General features: G+C 37.8%; 3 protein-coding genes across 9 annotated transcripts; all 3 read right to left on the bottom strand.

Moving 5' to 3' along the window:
• Positions 1 to 520: 520 nt before the first annotated feature.
• Positions 521 to 2161, bottom strand: LOC116015917. The gene is made up of 2 exons (XM_031256083.1): positions 1321 to 2161; positions 521 to 1206 (listed from the first exon to the last, which is right to left on the bottom strand). Exons 1-2 carry the CDS (start codon positions 2159 to 2161, stop codon positions 521 to 523), a joined length of 1527 nt encoding a protein of 508 aa, XP_031111943.1.
• Positions 2162 to 7019: 4858 nt separating this feature from the next.
• On the bottom strand, positions 7020 to 12629 carry LOC116016299 (putative pentatricopeptide repeat-containing protein At5g65820). Of its 7 annotated transcripts, XM_031256504.1 has the most exons (9): positions 12537 to 12629; positions 12213 to 12385; positions 11217 to 11374; positions 8086 to 10614; positions 7907 to 7977; positions 7658 to 7702; positions 7509 to 7548; positions 7362 to 7424; positions 7020 to 7239 (listed from the first exon to the last, which is right to left on the bottom strand). In XM_031256504.1, the coding sequence occupies exon 4, from the start codon at positions 10437 to 10439 to the stop codon at positions 8439 to 8441; it is 2001 nt and encodes a 666-aa protein (XP_031112364.1). In that variant the 5' UTR covers positions 10440 to 10614; positions 11217 to 11374; positions 12213 to 12385; positions 12537 to 12629; the 3' UTR covers positions 7020 to 7239; positions 7362 to 7424; positions 7509 to 7548; positions 7658 to 7702; positions 7907 to 7977; positions 8086 to 8438. The 7 variants fall into 7 exon arrangements, with proteins under 7 accessions (XP_031112364.1, XP_031112357.1, XP_031112359.1 ...); XM_031256497.1 differs by having other exon boundaries at positions 7020 to 7424; XM_031256499.1 differs by having other exon boundaries at positions 7020 to 7424; positions 7935 to 7977.
• LOC116015916 lies at positions 12270 to 18938 on the bottom strand. The gene is made up of 10 exons (XM_031256082.1): positions 18846 to 18938; positions 18476 to 18760; positions 18163 to 18390; positions 17938 to 18078; positions 17361 to 17446; positions 14787 to 15712; positions 13853 to 14687; positions 13470 to 13552; positions 12537 to 13367; positions 12270 to 12385 (listed from the first exon to the last, which is right to left on the bottom strand). The coding sequence occupies exons 1-10, from the start codon at positions 18936 to 18938 to the stop codon at positions 12270 to 12272; spliced, it is 3624 nt and encodes a 1207-aa protein (XP_031111942.1).
• Between the last annotated feature and the right edge of the window lie 245 nt (positions 18939 to 19183).

The following is a 19183-nucleotide window of genomic DNA, read 5'->3' as shown; positions in this document are numbered from 1 at the left end:
GGAACATGAACAACACCCAACAGTGCCACTTCTACATCCCCAGTCGTGTTCCTGCTAAAACACACACTAGATTTGTGGAAGTTCACTGCCTGCCCAAACATTTTCTCATAATCAACAAGACACTGCTTGACTGCTCTTGCCTCTTAAGCAGTTGCTTTGAAGAACAAGAGACTATCATCTGCAAAAAACAAATGCGAAACATGGGGAGCTCCCCTTGCCACCCTACACCCATGAAAAGCCCCTCTAGCCTCAGCCTGCTGTAATAACAAAGAAAGGCCCTCAGCACAAATAATGAACAAATACGGGGAAAAGGGGTCTCCCTGCCGAATACCACGAGTGGGGACAACCAACTCAGCATTCCTCCCATTGACTAGAAAGTTGTAGGAGACCGTGGTCACGCAAAGCATAACCAAATCTACCCACTCAACAGAAAAACCCAATGCCAACAACATATTACGCAGAAAGGGCCACTCCATGTGGTCATAGGCCTTAGCCATGTCCAACTTAAGTGCGCCCCAACCTAACACACCACATTGCTTCCTATTGAGGATATGGCCCACCTCTGCAGCAAAGGCTTCATCCTATTAGCCACCATCTTGGCCATGATCTTGTAAACCACATTGTACAGGTCTATAGGGCGAAGATTAAACACCCTTTCCGGATAGTCCTTCTTAGGGATAAGCACAACATTCGTATCACTAAGGCCAACCGGAAAGGAGCACTCATTCAGACATTTAAGCACAAAAGAAGAGACATCACCTCCCACCACATCCCAATAATGCTGATAAAATCTCGGATTCATGCCATCAGGGTCAGGGGCTTTATCAGGAAACATAGAAAAAAGAGCAGCCTTAACTTCCTCCGCCTCAAAAGGCCTAAGAAGGGCTACATTCTGCTCCTGAGAGACACGGGGGGCTATAGATGCAACAAAAGTATCCACAGAGGAGGTAGAAATATTTGATGCAAAAATATCAAGAAAATAATCAAGCACAACAATATTCAAACCCTCCCCCTCCACCCACACATCAGAGTCATTCTTTAACCTAGAGATAGTGTTCTTCTTCTTACGAGCAGAAGCATACCTGTGGAAGAATTTAGTATTGGCATCTGCACCTCTCAACCAGTGATGCTTCGCCCGTTGCTTCCAAAACGCATCCTCCTGAGCATCCAACTGACACACCTCAACCTCAAAACGTTGGTATTCCCCTAAGGAGTAGGGGTCCAAGAGGCCTTTCAACAACAGATGATCTTGCCGAAACTTCCTAATCTTTTCACCAAACTTATGGAAGTGATCCCCACCCTAGCGGAGTAGCTTCTCGCCACAAAGCTGAAGGCAGCCAAGCAGCCCCGCCTCTCTTCCCTCCTGCCACGCATCCTCCACCTGTTTCCTACAGCCCTCATCATAGACCCATGCCATCTCAAACCTGAAGATCCTACGAACACCACTAGTAGCTCGCTCATCCCCCTTGACTCCCAGAAAGAAAGCTGAGTGATCAGAAGTACGGGTTAACATGTTGGTGACCCTTGCATTTGGTAACAAACCACACCAATCCTCTCTTACTAAGACCTTGTTATAACCTCTCCTCCATCTAGTTAAGAGTGTCTTGCTCCTCTCCCACGTAAACTGATAGCCCTGCATGGGCAACTGGACCAGCCTATAGTTATCCATTGCCTCCCCAAAACCGCGAAGGAGACTATCAGGGTGTGGATTACCCCCACGCTTCTCATGCTGGAAAAGGAGATCATTAAAGTCCCCCAAAACCACCCAAAGAAGAGCGGATCTGTCTGTAAGAGACCGCAAGAGATCCCATGATGCACTTCTCCATCCACGCTCAGGAAAACCATAGAAACCAGTCATCCTCCAAACACCGAGCCATGTCATGCTCACCTCAACATCCACATGATTCTTGGAGAAGCTCAGCAATCGCGCAATATTATTCTTCCTCCAAAATAGAGCCAGACCTCCACTTAAACCAACACTTTCAACATAAAATAATCCCTCGAAACCAAGCTTGACACGGAGACGCTCTGCATGCATCCGTCCCACCTTGGTTTCCATTAGGAAAACAAACTCGGGCTTCTTACGAGACACCAGGTCCACCACTTCACGAACTGTACGCGGATTGCCAAAGACACAACAGTTCCAACTCAGAGTAATCATGACGAGGGGCGGGCCTGGGAACCAGAACCCGCCATATGCAAGTTTTTTGACACTTCGGACATGACAACATCACCACCACTCCCCTGGCGCTGTACACCACCACCCGAACCCTCTCTCCGCCGCTTAGCCATGACAACCACTCCCACCTCAGCCTCTTGCCTATCCGCCGAGATCAAAGTAGCAAAAGTGCTACCCTGCCCGTCGGCAGCCACCTCCACATCACTGCCCGCCCGTGGCGGTCCTCTAACCGGCACCAACCAACTATCGCCAATCGCTCTTGGACCCCGCGCTGCCCTGTACCCAATTATGGCCCGAACGGATATTGCTCAACCGGGATGGCTGCCTCCCTCGCCTTCAGACAAAACTTGTAGGTATGACCCATCATCCCGTAGAAGAAACAGAAGCTATGTAACCTTTCATATCTGAACGAAACCCAGCACTAGGTCTTATCACGTTTGAGCAACTTCATCCGCCGCTTGAGTGGTTTATTCACAGGCAAAGCCACACGAATACGGTAGAAGTCAAGCCACGGGGTACCAGCAAACCGTTCGTCGCTTTTAACATACCTACCAAGGTAGTTCCCAATCTGCTCAAGAATCTCACTTGAAATATAACTAATGGGGACGTCGTGTAACTGCACCCACATGTCGATCGAGTCGAGAGGGACGTCTCCGGGCAAAACACCGTCCTTCACCTGTCTACAAACAAGAGTGTAATTATCAAATGACCAATGTCCGTCGTCCAGAACGTACTGCATATCCGTCACATGGAAGAATACGAACATGAACAAGTTAGGTTACAGCCCTCTGATCTGAACACCCTTCACCGGCTTCCAAACAGACTCTAGCACCTATCTCATATACTCCAACTTTACCATCCTATCGGTCAGGAACCAACCAACAACCGGCCAGGTTTCGATCACACTATCCCTTGTTTCCGTTCCACCCAACACCACAGGCACAAAGGCCTCGTCCTCATCCTCTAAAACCATATCAGCCCATCGGGCTGTAATACCCGTGATGCCATTCTGCGATGCCGCAGCCGCCATGCAAAGAGATAGTGAACCTCAGGAAGAAACACAGCACGGAGCCCTACTCCGACAAACCAGAAAAAGAAAACCGGGGACCTCACCAGAAGAAAACCAAGAAAACAACAAGAAAAACCCTGGAAAACCCAAGGAGGAAGATGAAACCCTAGACGTAGCTAGAGAGAAAAAATTTAACTCTGCAAGTTAGATTCTGACAATTTTATTTTGTGTTAATTTAGTACCATTTTGAATATGTGCTATTTTAAGTTGTTTCCTTCTGCTATTGGTCTATGCACTTTATGTTATAAGTGTGTGCGTTCAGTTGAGATGACATTTCGCTATTATTAGTTAGTGTTTCATGCATATATGTTGATGTTAATCTGAATTGGCATGCTTAATCTCAATTTCAGGTTATTAAGTTCATATTTTAAATGAATTATTTCTTTATACCATGAATATTTTATTTTTTTTGTTTGTACGGGGCACTTTGACAATTTTAAAAAATTTCATATTATAAACGAATTATTTCTTTATACCATGAATTTTTTATTTTTTTTTGGTTTGTGAAGGATAGACTTGGCGTGTGTGCGTAGTTACCCATCATAATTCGGGTCTGTGCACTTTATGTTATAAGTGTGTGCGTTCAGTTGAGATGACATTTCACTATTATGTGTTAGTGTTTCATGCACTTATGTGGATGTTGATCTGAATTGGCATGCTTAATCTCAATTTCATGTTATTAATTTCATATTTTAAACGAATTATTTCTTTATACTATGAATTTTTTTTTGGTTTGTACGAGACAGACTTGGTGTGTGTGCGTAGTTACCCATCATAATTTGGGTTTGTGCACTTTATGTTATAAGTGTGTGCGTACAGTTGAGATGGCATTTTACTATTATTATTTAGTGTTTCATGCATATATGTTGATGTTGATCTGAATTGGCATACTTAATCTCAATTTCGGGTTATTAACAATTTGGCGTTAGTGAGAAATTTGGCTAGTTTGTGTGTTACCTGTACATATGAAGGTGTGTTCGTATCATTTCGGTGCTAGGTGTGGGCTAGTTTGTGTGTTGGAATTAAGTGGAAATGGGTTTGGATGTAAATTCCAAAATGTTTGTGTGTTTAGTTTGAATATGACTTTGACAATTTAAAAAGATTTCATATATTAAACGAATTATTTCTTTATACTATGAATTTTTATTTTTTTTTTTGGTTTGTGCGGGACAGACTTAGCATGTGTGTGTAGTTAGCCATTATAATTTGGGTCTGTGTATTTTATGTATCTCCTCGCAATTTAATAATTTGGGTCTGTGTATTTTATGTATCTCCTCGCAATTTAAAATAATCGCCCAAAGGCATTCATTCTAACCGACTTTTGCACCCAACCGAATTCACAAGAGCACATACATACGTATCCCATAATATTCAAAATTACATTCACAAACAAAACACACTAACTCCATGACCGCACACAAATATAAATTAAGTCTTTTACCCACACTCAACGTCACACACGCACACATTACCAAGGTTCCTACACACGCTCGTCATCACAATCGCACACACTACGAATATTCTAGCAAAAATAATCTCTCTAATCAAAACGTTCCAAACCCTTTATTGCACACACCTATAGATATCCAAAAAAAAAAGTACAATAATACACAAAACATGCAAAACCTTGTTTTTGCTTTTATAGTAATTTGCACGCACTTCCCAAGTAAAATGCACTGCTACCAAAGAATTTAAAAAACAAAAAAAAAAAAAAAACGCAGGGTTTTGCACACACCTAACGCCATTGACGCACACACCTATGAACCAAAGATCATTAACGAAATGTTGTCTGCCATTAATGAAACCTTGACGTCTGATATCATTTCTTCTTCTTTTCTCACGATTTTTTTGTTAACATCACACAGAAAATTACAAAAATATATTCTGAGTTACCATGATTAAGATTCCTCAATATATGAAAATTATTACATTTGATTTATTTCCATTATCAAAGATCATAATCAAATTACAATTTCATCACTTTCAATTAATTTTGTTCTAATATAATTTAATTTTAATATCAATCATAACCATTCATTCCAAATTTATAAATGGTTGAGATGAGATCTCATTATCTCATCTAATAGGGTTGTCTCATAGGATCCATCCCCTATTTATATATATATATATATATATATATATATATATATATATATATATATAACCTGATTTATTCCACGGTCTTCAATGTTGTCTAAAATCTTCTAGGTATAATGACCTCCTGTAGAAGCCTGAAGAAAGATATCACCTCTCTTATGAATATGATTACCAATTTTTGGTATCAACTTCATGTTTTTTTGAGTAAAATCCTCTATAACCTCCCTTACTAAAAGGCAATGATGTTAGCACTAAATAGGAGCAGTCGTTATACTGTGGACCATGGTCCACAATGCATTGTGGATCATGGGTCATGGTTGATACTGCAGTTGTGTTGAAAGGGAACTGCAATTGCACGGAACAGAGGCCGTGTCATCAATCTGGAACTGTAGTTGTGTTGAACGGATACTACAGTTGTGTTGAAAAGATACTACAATTGTGTTGAACGGATACTGCAGTTGTGTTGAACTGATGAATGACCTATGTTCCGTGCAACTACAGTTTCCTTTCAACACAACTGCAGTATCAACTATGATCATGGTCCACAATATAATTTGCGAAATAGGAGCTAAGAATTAGAAACTCATTATAAAAATAATGAGTTAATTCCATTTTTAATCCCTAAGGTAACAGTCCACTTTTAGTCCTTTCTATCAAAACATCCTAATTTGGTCCTAGTATTATTGTTGCACAACTATTTTTGGTCATCATCTATTAAATAATGGACATTTTGATCTTTTTTATACAAAGTAGGTTGATCCGCTATATCTTTTATTTTACTTTTTAGAAAAAAAAAATCAAATTTGAAGACTGAAATGCTTTTGTATTTGACAAAATTTAAACTGTTTTGTTGATGGAATACCAAAAATGGTCATGCCACAATAATGCTAGGATCAAAAGTAAATGTTTTGAAAAATGACTAAAAGTAGATTGTCACCTATAAACTAGGACCAAAAATGGAATTAACTCTAAAAATAATTGACAGTCATGTTGACATTACACCTTTGCCAAAAAGATTAGTAGACCAATTTTATAGACTTTAGGACACTAAATGCAGTGTTTTATTATTCATTCCTAACATGAAGAGAGATGTCTTTAAATAGCATTCTTTCAATGGATCAACAAATGAAACTATGAAAGCATCTTATTTCCCAGAGATAACAATCTGTTATCTACTCCCGTCCCGGGCAATAAAACATAAGGGAAAAAAGAACAAAGAATAATAGTGGGAATAGGAAAAGGAAAAGAAGAAAACACTGGATTGACCCAAAACTCACTTAGACCCTTTTTGGGATTGAATTTCTACCTCCTTTCATTGAAATTGGTTCCCCGTTTTATAGGGTAAAATCCAACAAATAAACTAAATAAGCTAAGTAATCTGCTAAAATCTTCCAACTTACTTCCAAATAATTAAACTACCTAAACTAATTCTAAACTAATTCGAAGACTATGAGTAATACGGAAGAAGTTAAATAATTATTTAGTAATTTATTAATATCTAAACTATGTAATGTAATTATAATAAAATAAGACTTCCTAAATAATCATGGCTTCGTATCACAATCCCCCAACAAATGATGGATAAGCCTATGTTATAAGCCCTTCTCATCCAGGATAAAAAACAATTAAAGAGATACCCATACAAATAAATAAATAAATAAATTCTTTTCAGAATAAATAAATAAATAAATTGATTAATAAGGTATAATAGGGCATAAGAATGCATATATGACTTTGGCCTTTACTCTAGTGTTCAAAAACAAATAAACTTACAGGACTATGTTTATGACCTTAAAAGTGCTTCCACATTAGCCAACCTGAATCCCAAGCACATCATCGACTTCTTACATATATTTTAAGCCACATACTATCTCGCGGATAACAGTATTGATTCCTGGGCAAAGACCACATGTTACAATACAAGCACGCACTTCTTCAGGAGTGCATTAGACCCATGCTAATCTGATTTCATTTCAATACTATAACAGCAGTATAATGTAATGAAATAGTAAAAACCTTTTCTCTAGGCCCTGCACCTCTAAAATGTATACCCCTCGAACTGCCTCTCTGAACAACAATCTGAAGAAAAAAGACGGCAATCATCAAACCAACTTTATAAAGTGAAAGATCAATCAAATACATGCAATAATTGAAAGTGCATACATCTTGAGCTACAACGTCTTCCGGGCTGACAAAGGTTTTCCTGGAACAATAAAGATGATATAGAGCTATTAAGCAATGAATTTAATATTACCAACAGGCATATGCATCCTTACATAATACAGTTACATTGGAGCTTCAGAGAAGCTTACTTGACTATCACATATGCCGGGGCCTTTTTCAAGGGATTTGTATGTCTGAAATGGAAATGTATAAATTAACATGAATTTTTTAGGTTACCATTTAATTTATCATAAAATTATAAATATACAAAGGACATTAACAAACTATCAAATCTCACGAAATTGAAAAGTAACTTTGCAATAAAAGTTCCCCAACATAAATTTAAAAAGAAGCATGATATTTAGAAGAATAACACTATTTTTCCTTCCTAATTTTACCTCCTAACACAACAATAAAACTCCATACCTCCTGACATGAAAATAAAACTCTGTAAATTGACCTACCTCACCTTGCATTAAAAAAAAAAAACTACTCATTAATCAAATATTAAAAGAACCAACCACATATTGCCACTAAAATTAAGAAGAAAATGTAACATTACTCTATTCAGAAATACCTTGACAGTAGTTCTGCAATGATAGTAGATTTTTCCTTGCATCTGATGTTGTTATTACTGGGTGTTATGGGTAACACTCTCAAGAAAGTAGAAATTTCAATGCAGCATAGCTTGAGAGTCAAGAATTTCAAATCCAATTGTTGATGTGTTGGTAAAGAAAACATGTTTGCATGGTTTCAATTCTACTGCAGATTTATGTGCTTCAGAAAGCTACCGAGAAAAGTAAACCCCATGAAAATACAACAGAGCTTACAGAACATAAAATCATTTGTTGAAGGGAACAGAATATAGCATTCTTAAATTAATTTACTGAAACAAATTCTTTCAAGTCATAAAGGAATTAAGTTTCTGCATCACAACATGTTAGCTTCAAGACGGTGATTGCCCCGGCGGTTACTGCCCCAACGGCGCCTACGAGCTCTCCTCTTCCTTCCATCAGTTTTTCCCTTAACTTTTTCCTTCAAGTCCCTTTCCCCGCGTCGTTTATACATCTTGAAAGTTATTTGTCGCTCTTCAGCCATTTTCCTAACCTTCTCTGTAATCTCCGCTGCAATCTGTCTATTATACAACTTTCTTAGACCGCGCATGAGCTTGGCAAATGTGTCTGGCTGCGGCATCACACCAGCATCCATCATATCCAAACAGTATGAGCAGGCTTCCTTCACATGCCCTTTAGAGAAAAGTGCATGAATCCAAATTGTCCATGCATATACATTAAGCTCACAACCTTTAGTCACAATGCAACTCCACACACCTTTGCTCATTTCAAGCTTTTCTTCTCTTAGCAGAGAATTTAGTAAGTCTTTCAAAGTACCATATTGAGGAACTGATAGAAGACCTCTTCCAATCATTTCTTTAAAGAAATCACAAGCTTCAACCAGACGCCTCTGCTCAATAAAACCATTAATCATAATGACAAAGGAGTCAACCCCTGGACTTAACCCATTTGCTTCTATTTCATTCCAGACTCGCATACCTTCGTCAATTTCTCCCAATTTGCATGCCAACCGAATTACAGTGTTGTAGATGCTGAGATCAGGGAAAATAGCTATCTTCTGCATCTCCTTAATAAGTTCCATGCACTCCTCCAGCTCTTCCTTCTTCTCATGCGCAAGCATGATGTGCAAATAAGTAGTCTGATTAGGCATATACCCCTTCTGTATCATCCTATCCAGAAGCTCATAGCCTTGATCAGTCTTCCCCAACTTACAGAACCCACTTATCAAAGTGGTGTATGTCACAACATCAGCCTCAGAGCCACTTCTCTCCATATCCATGAACACCCTCATAGCTTCCTCCATCTTTGCTTGTGAACAAAGTGCTTGAATTACAATTGTGAAGGAAGTTGCATTGGGATAGCAAGCTTTCCTTCTCATCTCCTGCAAAAGATCAAATGCATGAGCCATTTTTCCAGCCACAGCATACCCATTAAGCAAATTATTATAGACCACAATATCAGGTTCAAAACCAGCCTCCCTCATTCTCACCAACACAACTTTCGCCTCCATAAGCTTCCCTTCTTTGCACCAGCCATATAACAATGATGTGAAATGCTTAATTGTAGGGTTAAACCTAAATTTCATTTCCTCAAACAATGTAGATGCCTCTTTTACACTGCCATTCTTGCACAAAGCATCCAACAAACATCCAAATACATACTCATCTGGTTCACAACCATATTTGGGCATCTCATCCAAAACTTCAATAGCTTTCTTCACCATTCTAGCTGAGGCAAATCTCCTCATTAAAATCACAAACACCTCGGGGGATAATAATTGAGGACTTTCTTTTCTCATCTCCTCAATAAGAGCCCAAACAGCTCCAAACTGCCTCATTTTCCCTAAAATCTTGATCATAGCTTTGTACACATCATAGCTATACCTATATCCAGGTTGCTTTGAAGCCCACACAAAGAATCTGTATCCCAAGTTCCCAGCATCACCACAACGGTTCAATACACGTTCTGTCAATCCTGACCGCACAACAACACCAGACTCTTGCAAAGCAAGTTCTAATTTTGGAACCCTAGAGTGAAACTTCTTCAAAATTCTATATACCTTTTCAACATCAGTGATGAATTCATCATTGCTCTGATCATTTGCCAGCTCTTCTGGTTCAGTTTTGAGGCGGATGAGGCCAGGTCCCTTCCTCAGTTCATTGTCCATACTTGGGGACTCATTACAAAAATTTGGTTTATGAGTTTGTAGTGGCCTGTTGAGTTTTGATAAGTACGTGGAGAAAAGCTGAGTCTTTGTCAATTTATAGAATGGGGTTGTGGGAGCTTTTGAATTGAACAATAAGGGATATCCTTTCTTGTAAAGAAGCACTGTTCTCTTTGAAGGAACCCTTGGCATTTTCTTTTCCACTCTCAGAGCAGATGAGAGTTACAAAGCATGGTCCTCACTGTATAATATCACTTCCTATGTTGGTTCTTCTCATTACTAGTTGGGGTACCTGTGAAGGCCCAACTAAATCAATTCAGTACTTCTGTATTTCCTAATTTCTTATGAGAGTAACTTCCATGCATTCCTTGCAAAGCAAAAAGAAGGATATTAATGACTAAATTAGGTCGAAAGAAAGTCCCTTGATTAAATTGTTTGGAGAGCTGTCAAAGACAAATTTTGATTCAATAAATTCGCGTACAAATTTTCATCAGATCCAAACATCATACAGTCTCCATCATAATCTGTATAAACTGTAAACCATTTCAATCCATTTATAATCTTAAATTTAGATTCCAAGACACTCTAACTTACAGAAATATACACAAGCAAATACACAATTGTCAAAATTTGTGTGTGCAAGTACCAGTGAAACATACCACCAGCCACCTACATAAATCCCTGTAACAAAGTGTCTTGAGGTTGTTTAGAATGGGTTGTAGTATGGCAAAATCTACAAGAGCAAAAAATGTGATAGATAGTGCAGTCTAGCAACAAGTTCTTCCCATGAAAAAGGTGATATTTTGTGCCACAGATTACAGTAGTCAAATTGCTTTTGTCAGTGAGATATAAAATCAACATATACACATTCACTGTTAATGAATATGAGAGATTAAAAAAACTTCACTATCAAAAATAACAAAATAACTTTCAGAAGTTAATATGAATGAAGTAGTTAACACTACGTACCAGAATTCATCCATAGAAATGAAATTAAAATTTCAAAGGCTCATCTTATACACGATATCAAAGATTCACATCTTCCTCTTCATTGGTAATACTAAGTGTTTCCACATATGAGCTCTGCTTAAGATATCATTGGATCACAAATCCAATGTCATGGTAGACTGCAAAAAAGCCCAAGTGCATGTTAGTCATATGTCAAACACAGTGGAAGATTGTGAAGATACATTTGAATGCATCTCATCTAATCTCTCTGTAAATATAATAAAATCAATGCTCCATTGTAAGGTTCTCCTTTTCATATCTTTCTTTCACATTTCCATGAGACATTAAAAATTACAAAAGTTTAAAATGACAATGAATAATCCAGTCAACAAACTGAACAAAGAAACAATAACCGTCATTTCAAACACCCAGATTGATAGAATAAGCAACCACATTCTCATTTTTTTTCAATGGACACACTATTTGGAAGTTACTCATTTTGTTTTGAATTTTTTTTAAAATACATTAATTACTAAACCAACCAAATACAACTTTGAATTGATTAGACACAACAACAGAATTACACAAAGAAGAATAGAACTCAAGCAAAACATGTGAAACAACTCAACACAATTTCCCTATTTCTCTCTAAAGCATCACTTGTTTAACAGTGTTGTAAAAATCAGCCTAGGCACCCCTAGGCAGATGGGATTTTCTTGGTAATAGAGCATCACTTGTTTAACAGTGTTGTAAAAATCAGCCTAGGCACCCCTAGGCAGATGGGATTTTCTTGGTAAGAGCCTATTACGAGACCGGTCAACTAGTAGGCCTTGACGGCCGAATCGGCCAAGTTATTTTTTTATTTTTTATTTATTTCTTAAATTAGTTTATTTCACTCAAAACAACGTAGTCTTGAGCGAAAGAAACCAAATTACCAAAACCCTAATTTAGGAAGCCATTCACTGATTCGCAACAAAAAAGGAAAGGAAACTTGAAGAAAGCAATTCGGACCACAACCTGTTGCAGACTCGCAAGTAGCAGTAGCGCATCGCTGATCGACTCGCAGCACACTCATCATATTCGAAGTTGTCTTGGAGTTTCCATCATCACCAGCACACTTAGCTCATCGTGCCACCAGCAGGAGTGGCGATTAGGGCACAAGTGCACTGCAGAAACCAGCAAGGCAGCAACTAGCAAATTAGGGGCAAACCAAAAATTAGGGAAATTAGACAAACAATTGAATAAATTATTGAAATTAAGATTTATAGTTCAAGCTTTCAAGGGGTGAGAAGTTGAGAACGAAACTACGAAGTGTCGAAGACGGAAGACCGAAGTACGAACCTGATATCTGGGCGTCTGGCGTATGGCGATGCTGCGGCGACTGGCGAGGCAGAGGCGCCGTCGATTGGTGTGAGTGGTGTCTGGACCGGCAGGNAGAAGCATTTATTGTTGCTTGGACAATATCTTGTCTAGATCCTTTAGGAATGACTGGCAGTATTTGTCTAAAGTCACCTCCAAATACAACTGTTTTTCCTCCAAAGGTTTTCCCCTCACTGTGAGGATCTTTTGATCTCATTAGATCGCGCATAGTTCTGTCTAGAGCTTCAAAACAGTGTCTGTGCATCATTGGTGCTTCATCCCATATAATAAGTTTAGCCATAGTCATGAGTTCTGCAAGTTGGCTGCCAGGCATGATGTTGCATGTGGAGTCCTCTGTTAACACAATTGGTATTGCAAACCTAGAATGTGCTGTTCTTCCTCCAGGTAGTAGCAGTGATGCGATGCCACTTGACGCAACATTGATTACAATATCTCCCATGGATCGGATCTTGCATGATATTGCCTTCCAAACAAATGTTTTTCCTGTACCTCCATAGCCATAAACGAAATACAGACCACCCATGTTTTGGCTTACATCATTGATAACAGTATCATAAACCACTCTTTGTTCATCAGTTAGCTGCTCCTCCATTTGTTCGGTCTCCTTACCTAGTGCAGCACGGTCATAAGCCAACTCTTCAAAAACCAAACGATTATGAACTAACCATGAATCGTCAAAGTTTGGAATTGGCATTTGAGGATAATCTTTCAAAGACTTATTGTATAACTGTAACAGTCGCTCAATCTCAATCAATGCTAAATTCTTTTTTTCCTCCTCCGATAAACAAATATCTACAAAGAAAGGAAAAAAAAGTCATCGTAAAAAAAACTTAGATGAATATAATTGTTGGGTTTACTAATTTAGATCAAACAAATCCAAACTCAGTAAAATACCTTTATCCTGCAAGGCTGTTCGTCTGTTGTATTGCATGTTTTCAGCAAGGTGATGCCATACTGCATTCCAAACATTTTCAGGTCTGCTCACCAAGTTGGACGTTAATAAAATTACAAAAAGTCTTCTCATTGCCTTTGCAGTAGACCACTCGCTTGCTTCATTGATTGCATCGATGTATTCTTTATCATCGTCTAACAAACCCCTTGCATAGCATGCATCTCGAAAAGTCGGATATGTGACACCTTGAAAGGTCTTGATGTCTTCAAAATTTGTAGGACCCCGAACTACATTCAACAGACATCTCAAATAATATATTTCACCACTTCCCGGAGGGACATAAAAGATGCGACCAATTGCGAATCCCCTTTTCCGTGGATGCTACTGTCTGATATCCTTCTTCCAAACAAACTTGGTAGGCATGTCAATATAAGCCAATTGTTTAGCAGCATCAAAAGTCTTGTTTGCATCGAACCATGCAGTGAACATGCTTTGATTTACCGTGGGTCTGTTGAGAACATCTTCTATCTTGTCATCGTCCTCAAAAATAATAGATTGACAATCTTGCAAGTGAAAGCTAAGTCGTTCTACGGGAGGTTGCCTGAATTGGACGTCGTAGCTAAGGAGCCTCCACGCAGCTTCGCATGCAGATACATATCTGCAATCATAAAACATGCTTATTTCATCAACAACCTCATCTTGACCATCCTCGTTAGTACTCTTATAGAACTCAGCAGTCACCCTGTCATTTCCTTTGTTGACATACTTGAAGAGGTACTTGATTGACCTCGACTGGTTACACCATTCAACATTAATGTGTGCTTTGTATTTGAGAAGTAGGTATCTATTATGTGGAACCACGTATCGACTATCTAATTGGACCTCATTCTTTTGCACAAATCTACCATTATCAGAACGCTTGTATATTGGGTAGCCTTCAGCATCCCAAGAAGAAACCTCAACAAATTTCTTCGGAAAGTGTTTAGAACACTTGTTGTTCACCATGCATGGAGAGGTAGTCTTGTGTAGTCCACACGGTTCATGAATCATAAATTCTTCTACAGCTTTGTAGTACTCATAATCTTCCTCTTTGTCTGGAATTTCAGCAGAAATGAAATTGTCCATGCATGCGGCTGTGGATAAGCTTTGTACTCTTTCAAGGAAGATTAAAATGTGGGCATGTGGTAACCCACGCTTTTGGACTTCAATAGTATAGACAACTGCAAACATATACCACAAAGTATGAAATCTTTCTTTTGCAATTTCTAGTTAAAATAGTGCAAAATAATTGATTAGTATTTGGTAAGAAATAAATATACCTGCTGTGACAACACCAAAGAGATGACCTGCCCTTATCTCTTTAACCAAACAATCAAGCTTCATTTTGAAGACCCTACATACAATATCAGGTATGTCTTCAGCCTTCAGCTGACATTTTTTCAAGTACCTTTGTATTTCTGGCCACTTTGGATTACAGGTAAACGTTATAAACAAATTTGGATATCCCTTGTGTCTACAGATAGCCATCGCATCCTGGTAATTCTGAATCATGTACCTAGCCCCGCCTGTGAAGCTGGATGGTAAGATGATTCGTTTACCTTGACGGGCTGTATCCACTTCACCTCTAGTCAATGCATCGGATAGTCCTTTGTAGGCTTCACACCTTAAAGCCTTTTGATTGTTCCTAATAAACAACAACATGCTGGATTCAACCATGGTGTATGCATCGACCAAAAATTGTTGGAACAGTCTCTTGGCATATAGTATTGTTGACACTTCATTAAACCTGTCATGCATCCTATATGCGAAGAACTCACGTTGTGAAACACGGACTCTACCTCCACTTTCCTTCTTCCTCGAGATGTTGAATTGAATATCTTCCCTATAACCGTCTTCTCCATAGGGAAACAGTAACGGATATTGCAACGGCAAATACGCTGGGTTAAGCTCATTTATCCTCTTTAGGGATCCTGCATTAGTCTCCACCAAAATATCTCGGTTACCTGACGTAGCGGATAAATCTCCTACAATTAAAGCAGCAACCTCTGATGCAGTTGGTAAGTTGTAAGTCCGTGCATCACCGTTTCGCTTGCCAATCAACCTTATCTTATACTCTACACTTGGATTATTCTCCATTTTGGATTTTGCAAAACGGAATGTTTTAACTAACACATTATGCTCATCCAAATCTTGCTTAATATCTTCCACTATATCTTCCTGTAGTTTGCCGTCATCATTGTTACCCCTGTTACACAACAATACAACAGAAATAGTTATTAGTTCTCAAGCTGTAGTTCGTATTGATTATTAAGATAATATATATAATATATATAATATTTTGAAAATAAGAAATAATATAATAGAAGTGATTACCCGAATGCATTGATGCGATTTTGGATTTCATTCTCTGTGTCATGTATGTACAGTTGGGCAAATTTTGGGCTGCTACCATCTTGGGGTCTTAGGCCTCCCATTAGATGAAAATCCTGACCACTAATCCTAAACATTGGTGGGCAAGAACCATTGTTTATAGATTTGTCAATCTTTGCTCCTAATGATGTAAAAGATAACATACCATTGTACCTACGAATGTTGCGTAAAAATACATTTCTCTTCTCTCCATGACAAAAAAATAAATCCAAAATACGTCTCGGAGGTTTTATCATTTTTGGTAACTTGATTTTGCCATGAGCATAACATCCTGGGTATTTGACACTACCATTGCGGACATTCTTATTAATTCGTTCATCATACCAAAAAATAGCATTGCAATGATCGCAAATATTGCTTGGGTCACCAATATCACTGTACTGAACTGCATTATTGAGAGAAGTACTTTAATAAACACTGCACTGTAAACATTTTCCTTTTATGTGTTCTAGATCAAAAAAANTTATTAGAATGGTGCTTCCTTTTACTGCCTATGAGAGTTGACGTTAGTTGCTTCATCTTTGCTGTTAGGCAATAGTATGTCTCTGTCTTGAATGTAGAACTTGAGTTTCAATATTAACTTGCTATGAACTAAACCATTAATTGTGTATGAGTTTACTGGGGTGCAATAGATACTGGGGTGAATTTCATCCCTTCAGAGTATGTACTATTGAATTTCACTGGAAGCTGCATCAAGACATACTACAACCCATTTTATAAGCTTTATAGATGCTTGGAAATCCCACAACTCTGGAATACGAAGAGTTGGCTGCTGTATTGAATGCTGTTATCAGGATTATGTGGATTTATCATACATTTTTTAATAATGCCCTATTCTGATCTTTAATTCTTTTTTTTTTTTGAAGTGATTCTTAAAATGTTAAATCATTTTAATAGTACTCTTATATTTACATTTTCGGAGATGCCTTATTGTCTATAAGGGCTTTTTTGGAAAGCTTATCATTTTACGGTTCTCTCCGGAGAGGTATGTTTTCATTTTTCTAACATTTGTTTCTTTCTTCTGTATAAGTATGTGTACTAACATTTTTTTTCGAAGTCTTTGCAAAGGATGATAATTAAATCTGATGCATGTGAACACAATAGAACTTATTCAGCATCATAAGCCCAATCTTTTAACTGATTTTGGGCTAAGCTAAAAAACAGTAAGCATACAATTTTTAAAATTACAGTCTGAGTCGATCCAAGATTATTATTAGTTTCAATTAACGACATGTAGGTATCTTAGATGCCAAATGTTTTCATCCTGTAATCCTCTAATAATATTCAATTACATTTTTTAGATGATAATTGTTTCAATTATACTTATAATCTGTAAAATTACAATGTAGTACGAAATACCCTGGAAAAATCAATAATAAAATTTTCAGATTGTTTTTTGCTGCTTCATTAATCTAACTTAACTGAAAAGTCTGTAAAGTTTCAGATTGTTTTTTGCTGCTTACATTTTCAGGCTATTTGTGGACTGAAAGTATAAAAGTTCTATTGAAAGGTACTCCTTGCTGATTACATGATGTGAATCTTTCATAATCTGAAAATTTGCATTGACAAAACTTTTATAGAATAACTTAGCCTACTTCTAATTACATTGTGTAGAGAGTGGGGGTTTTTTTTCACTAAACATTACATTTCCAGTTGTACGAAATATAATTTGCAGCTAACTGATCACTTAACACTATCATTTGAACCCTCCATGAAGTTCAAGCCTCAAATTTCAGTGGTACTTGTATAGCATGGATTCGCCACCCTCAATTGCAGCATGAACCTGAAAGGTGAAAAAAAAAAACACAAATACACTATTCTGCAGTAACTGTTAGACATGATTTCAAAAAACAATGTTCTAAATTTCAAAAAGCAAGCAAGATAGCCACAGTTACACATACACAGTGCACTGTTAAGTATTCAAACATCCAGAGTTTTCAAGTTAAACAAAACAAACATCAAGTCACAATTGTCTTCCAAACATCAAGTCACAATTGTCTTCCAAATAAATTTGATTCAATCAATTTTTTCGAGTTTCACTCTCTGCTGCTTCACTTTTTTGCATCCCTGTGTCGAAGAAAACTGATCGATTAAGCACCTCTTGACAGGTCCCTCAGTAGCATCATGAGTAACTGGCGGCAGAGTTGCAATTGGGCTGTCAGCTTCATCACTCAGAAAACTCTACAGATTCAGTAAGTTTATCAAAAACTCCTACAGTGTAAATATGATATTTGAAAGAATTGTATTTAAAGACAAATATATAACCTCAAAGAAGTCATCATCCCCATCACTTAGCTGCAATCCAGTGTTTATATCATCCTCCTTCAAGCTTAGAATGTCAGGGCTTAGTTGTGCTAGGAGTTGTTGGTCAGTGTTAATCCTTAGAACAGGAAATGAGGTTGGAAAGTTGAGAAACTGGTCCTTCCTAACTAAAATTCTGAATAACATACTCCTACCAACCAAAGCTAGTATCTCCTTTGGAGGGGCACTTGACTGCAAAGGAAGGAATTTAGGTTAAGCTGCCTTGAATTTATAAATGTAGGACCCTAGAGACAGTAGTTAAAAATTTAAGACTTACATCTGTATAACTGTCATATAAATCAGCAGCTGGAATCCCAATTAACTCCATGCACTCTCGATCCCATATCAAGAATGAAGCATTACCTTTCATGTCCACAACACGTACCCTAAGTTTATACCTTAGAACATGGGTATTATGAACTTGCACACACTTGAAACATTTGTTCACCCCTTCTGAGAGTTCTAATTTCTTGTTACAACCCTTTTTTGGACAGGAAGTATAGAACCAATCTGTGGGTGACTCAATACCATTGATCCTCGCAACAATCCAGAATTCACCAAACTGTAAGTATGATTATAAAACAAAAATGAAATTACTTATACAATAATGGTAGAAAACACACAGGAAGTCAGGAAACAATGCTTACATTCTCAGTGTCAAATATGTCAGATATTGTAATCAGATCCATGGACTGACTTGTGGACTCATCAATGGTATTGGTGTAGCTAAGACTTGACATTGATGTTATGCTTCTAATTGGTGTGATATTCCCTGTCTCTAAGGCTGTGCATAGAGTCCATGGTAATGTTAGTTGAAAAATAAGAAGATTTTACAGATTACATAGATATCAAATTAATATACCTTTCTGTGAAACTTTTAAATTCCGGTTGGTCAAGGTTGAACAGCGATTGGGTCACATCATAGGATGAACAAATTTTCACATCACCATCTGACACACAATAATATAATTACAGTATGTATTTC

Source organism: Ipomoea triloba, chromosome 4, assembly GCF_003576645.1.
Source record: "Ipomoea triloba cultivar NCNSP0323 chromosome 4, ASM357664v1".
In the NCBI taxonomy this organism is placed as follows: domain Eukaryota; kingdom Viridiplantae; phylum Streptophyta; class Magnoliopsida; order Solanales; family Convolvulaceae; genus Ipomoea; species Ipomoea triloba.
This window is presented reverse-complemented; position numbering and strand designations above follow the sequence as displayed.

Excerpts from the sequence above, each read along its gene's own strand:
- LOC116015917 (XM_031256083.1), bottom strand. The coding sequence starts at position 2,161 with ATGATTACTCTGAGTTGGAACTGTTGTGTCTTTGGCAATCCGCGTACA. Across the intron at positions 1,207-1,320 it reads TGGCTGCCTTCAGCTTTGTG|GGGAATACCAACGTTTTGAG; the intron begins GCGAGAAGCTAC and ends CCTACTCCTTAG.
- LOC116016299 (XM_031256497.1), bottom strand. The coding sequence starts at position 10,439 with ATGCCAAGGGTTCCTTCAAAGAGAACAGTGCTTCTTTACAAGAAAGGA.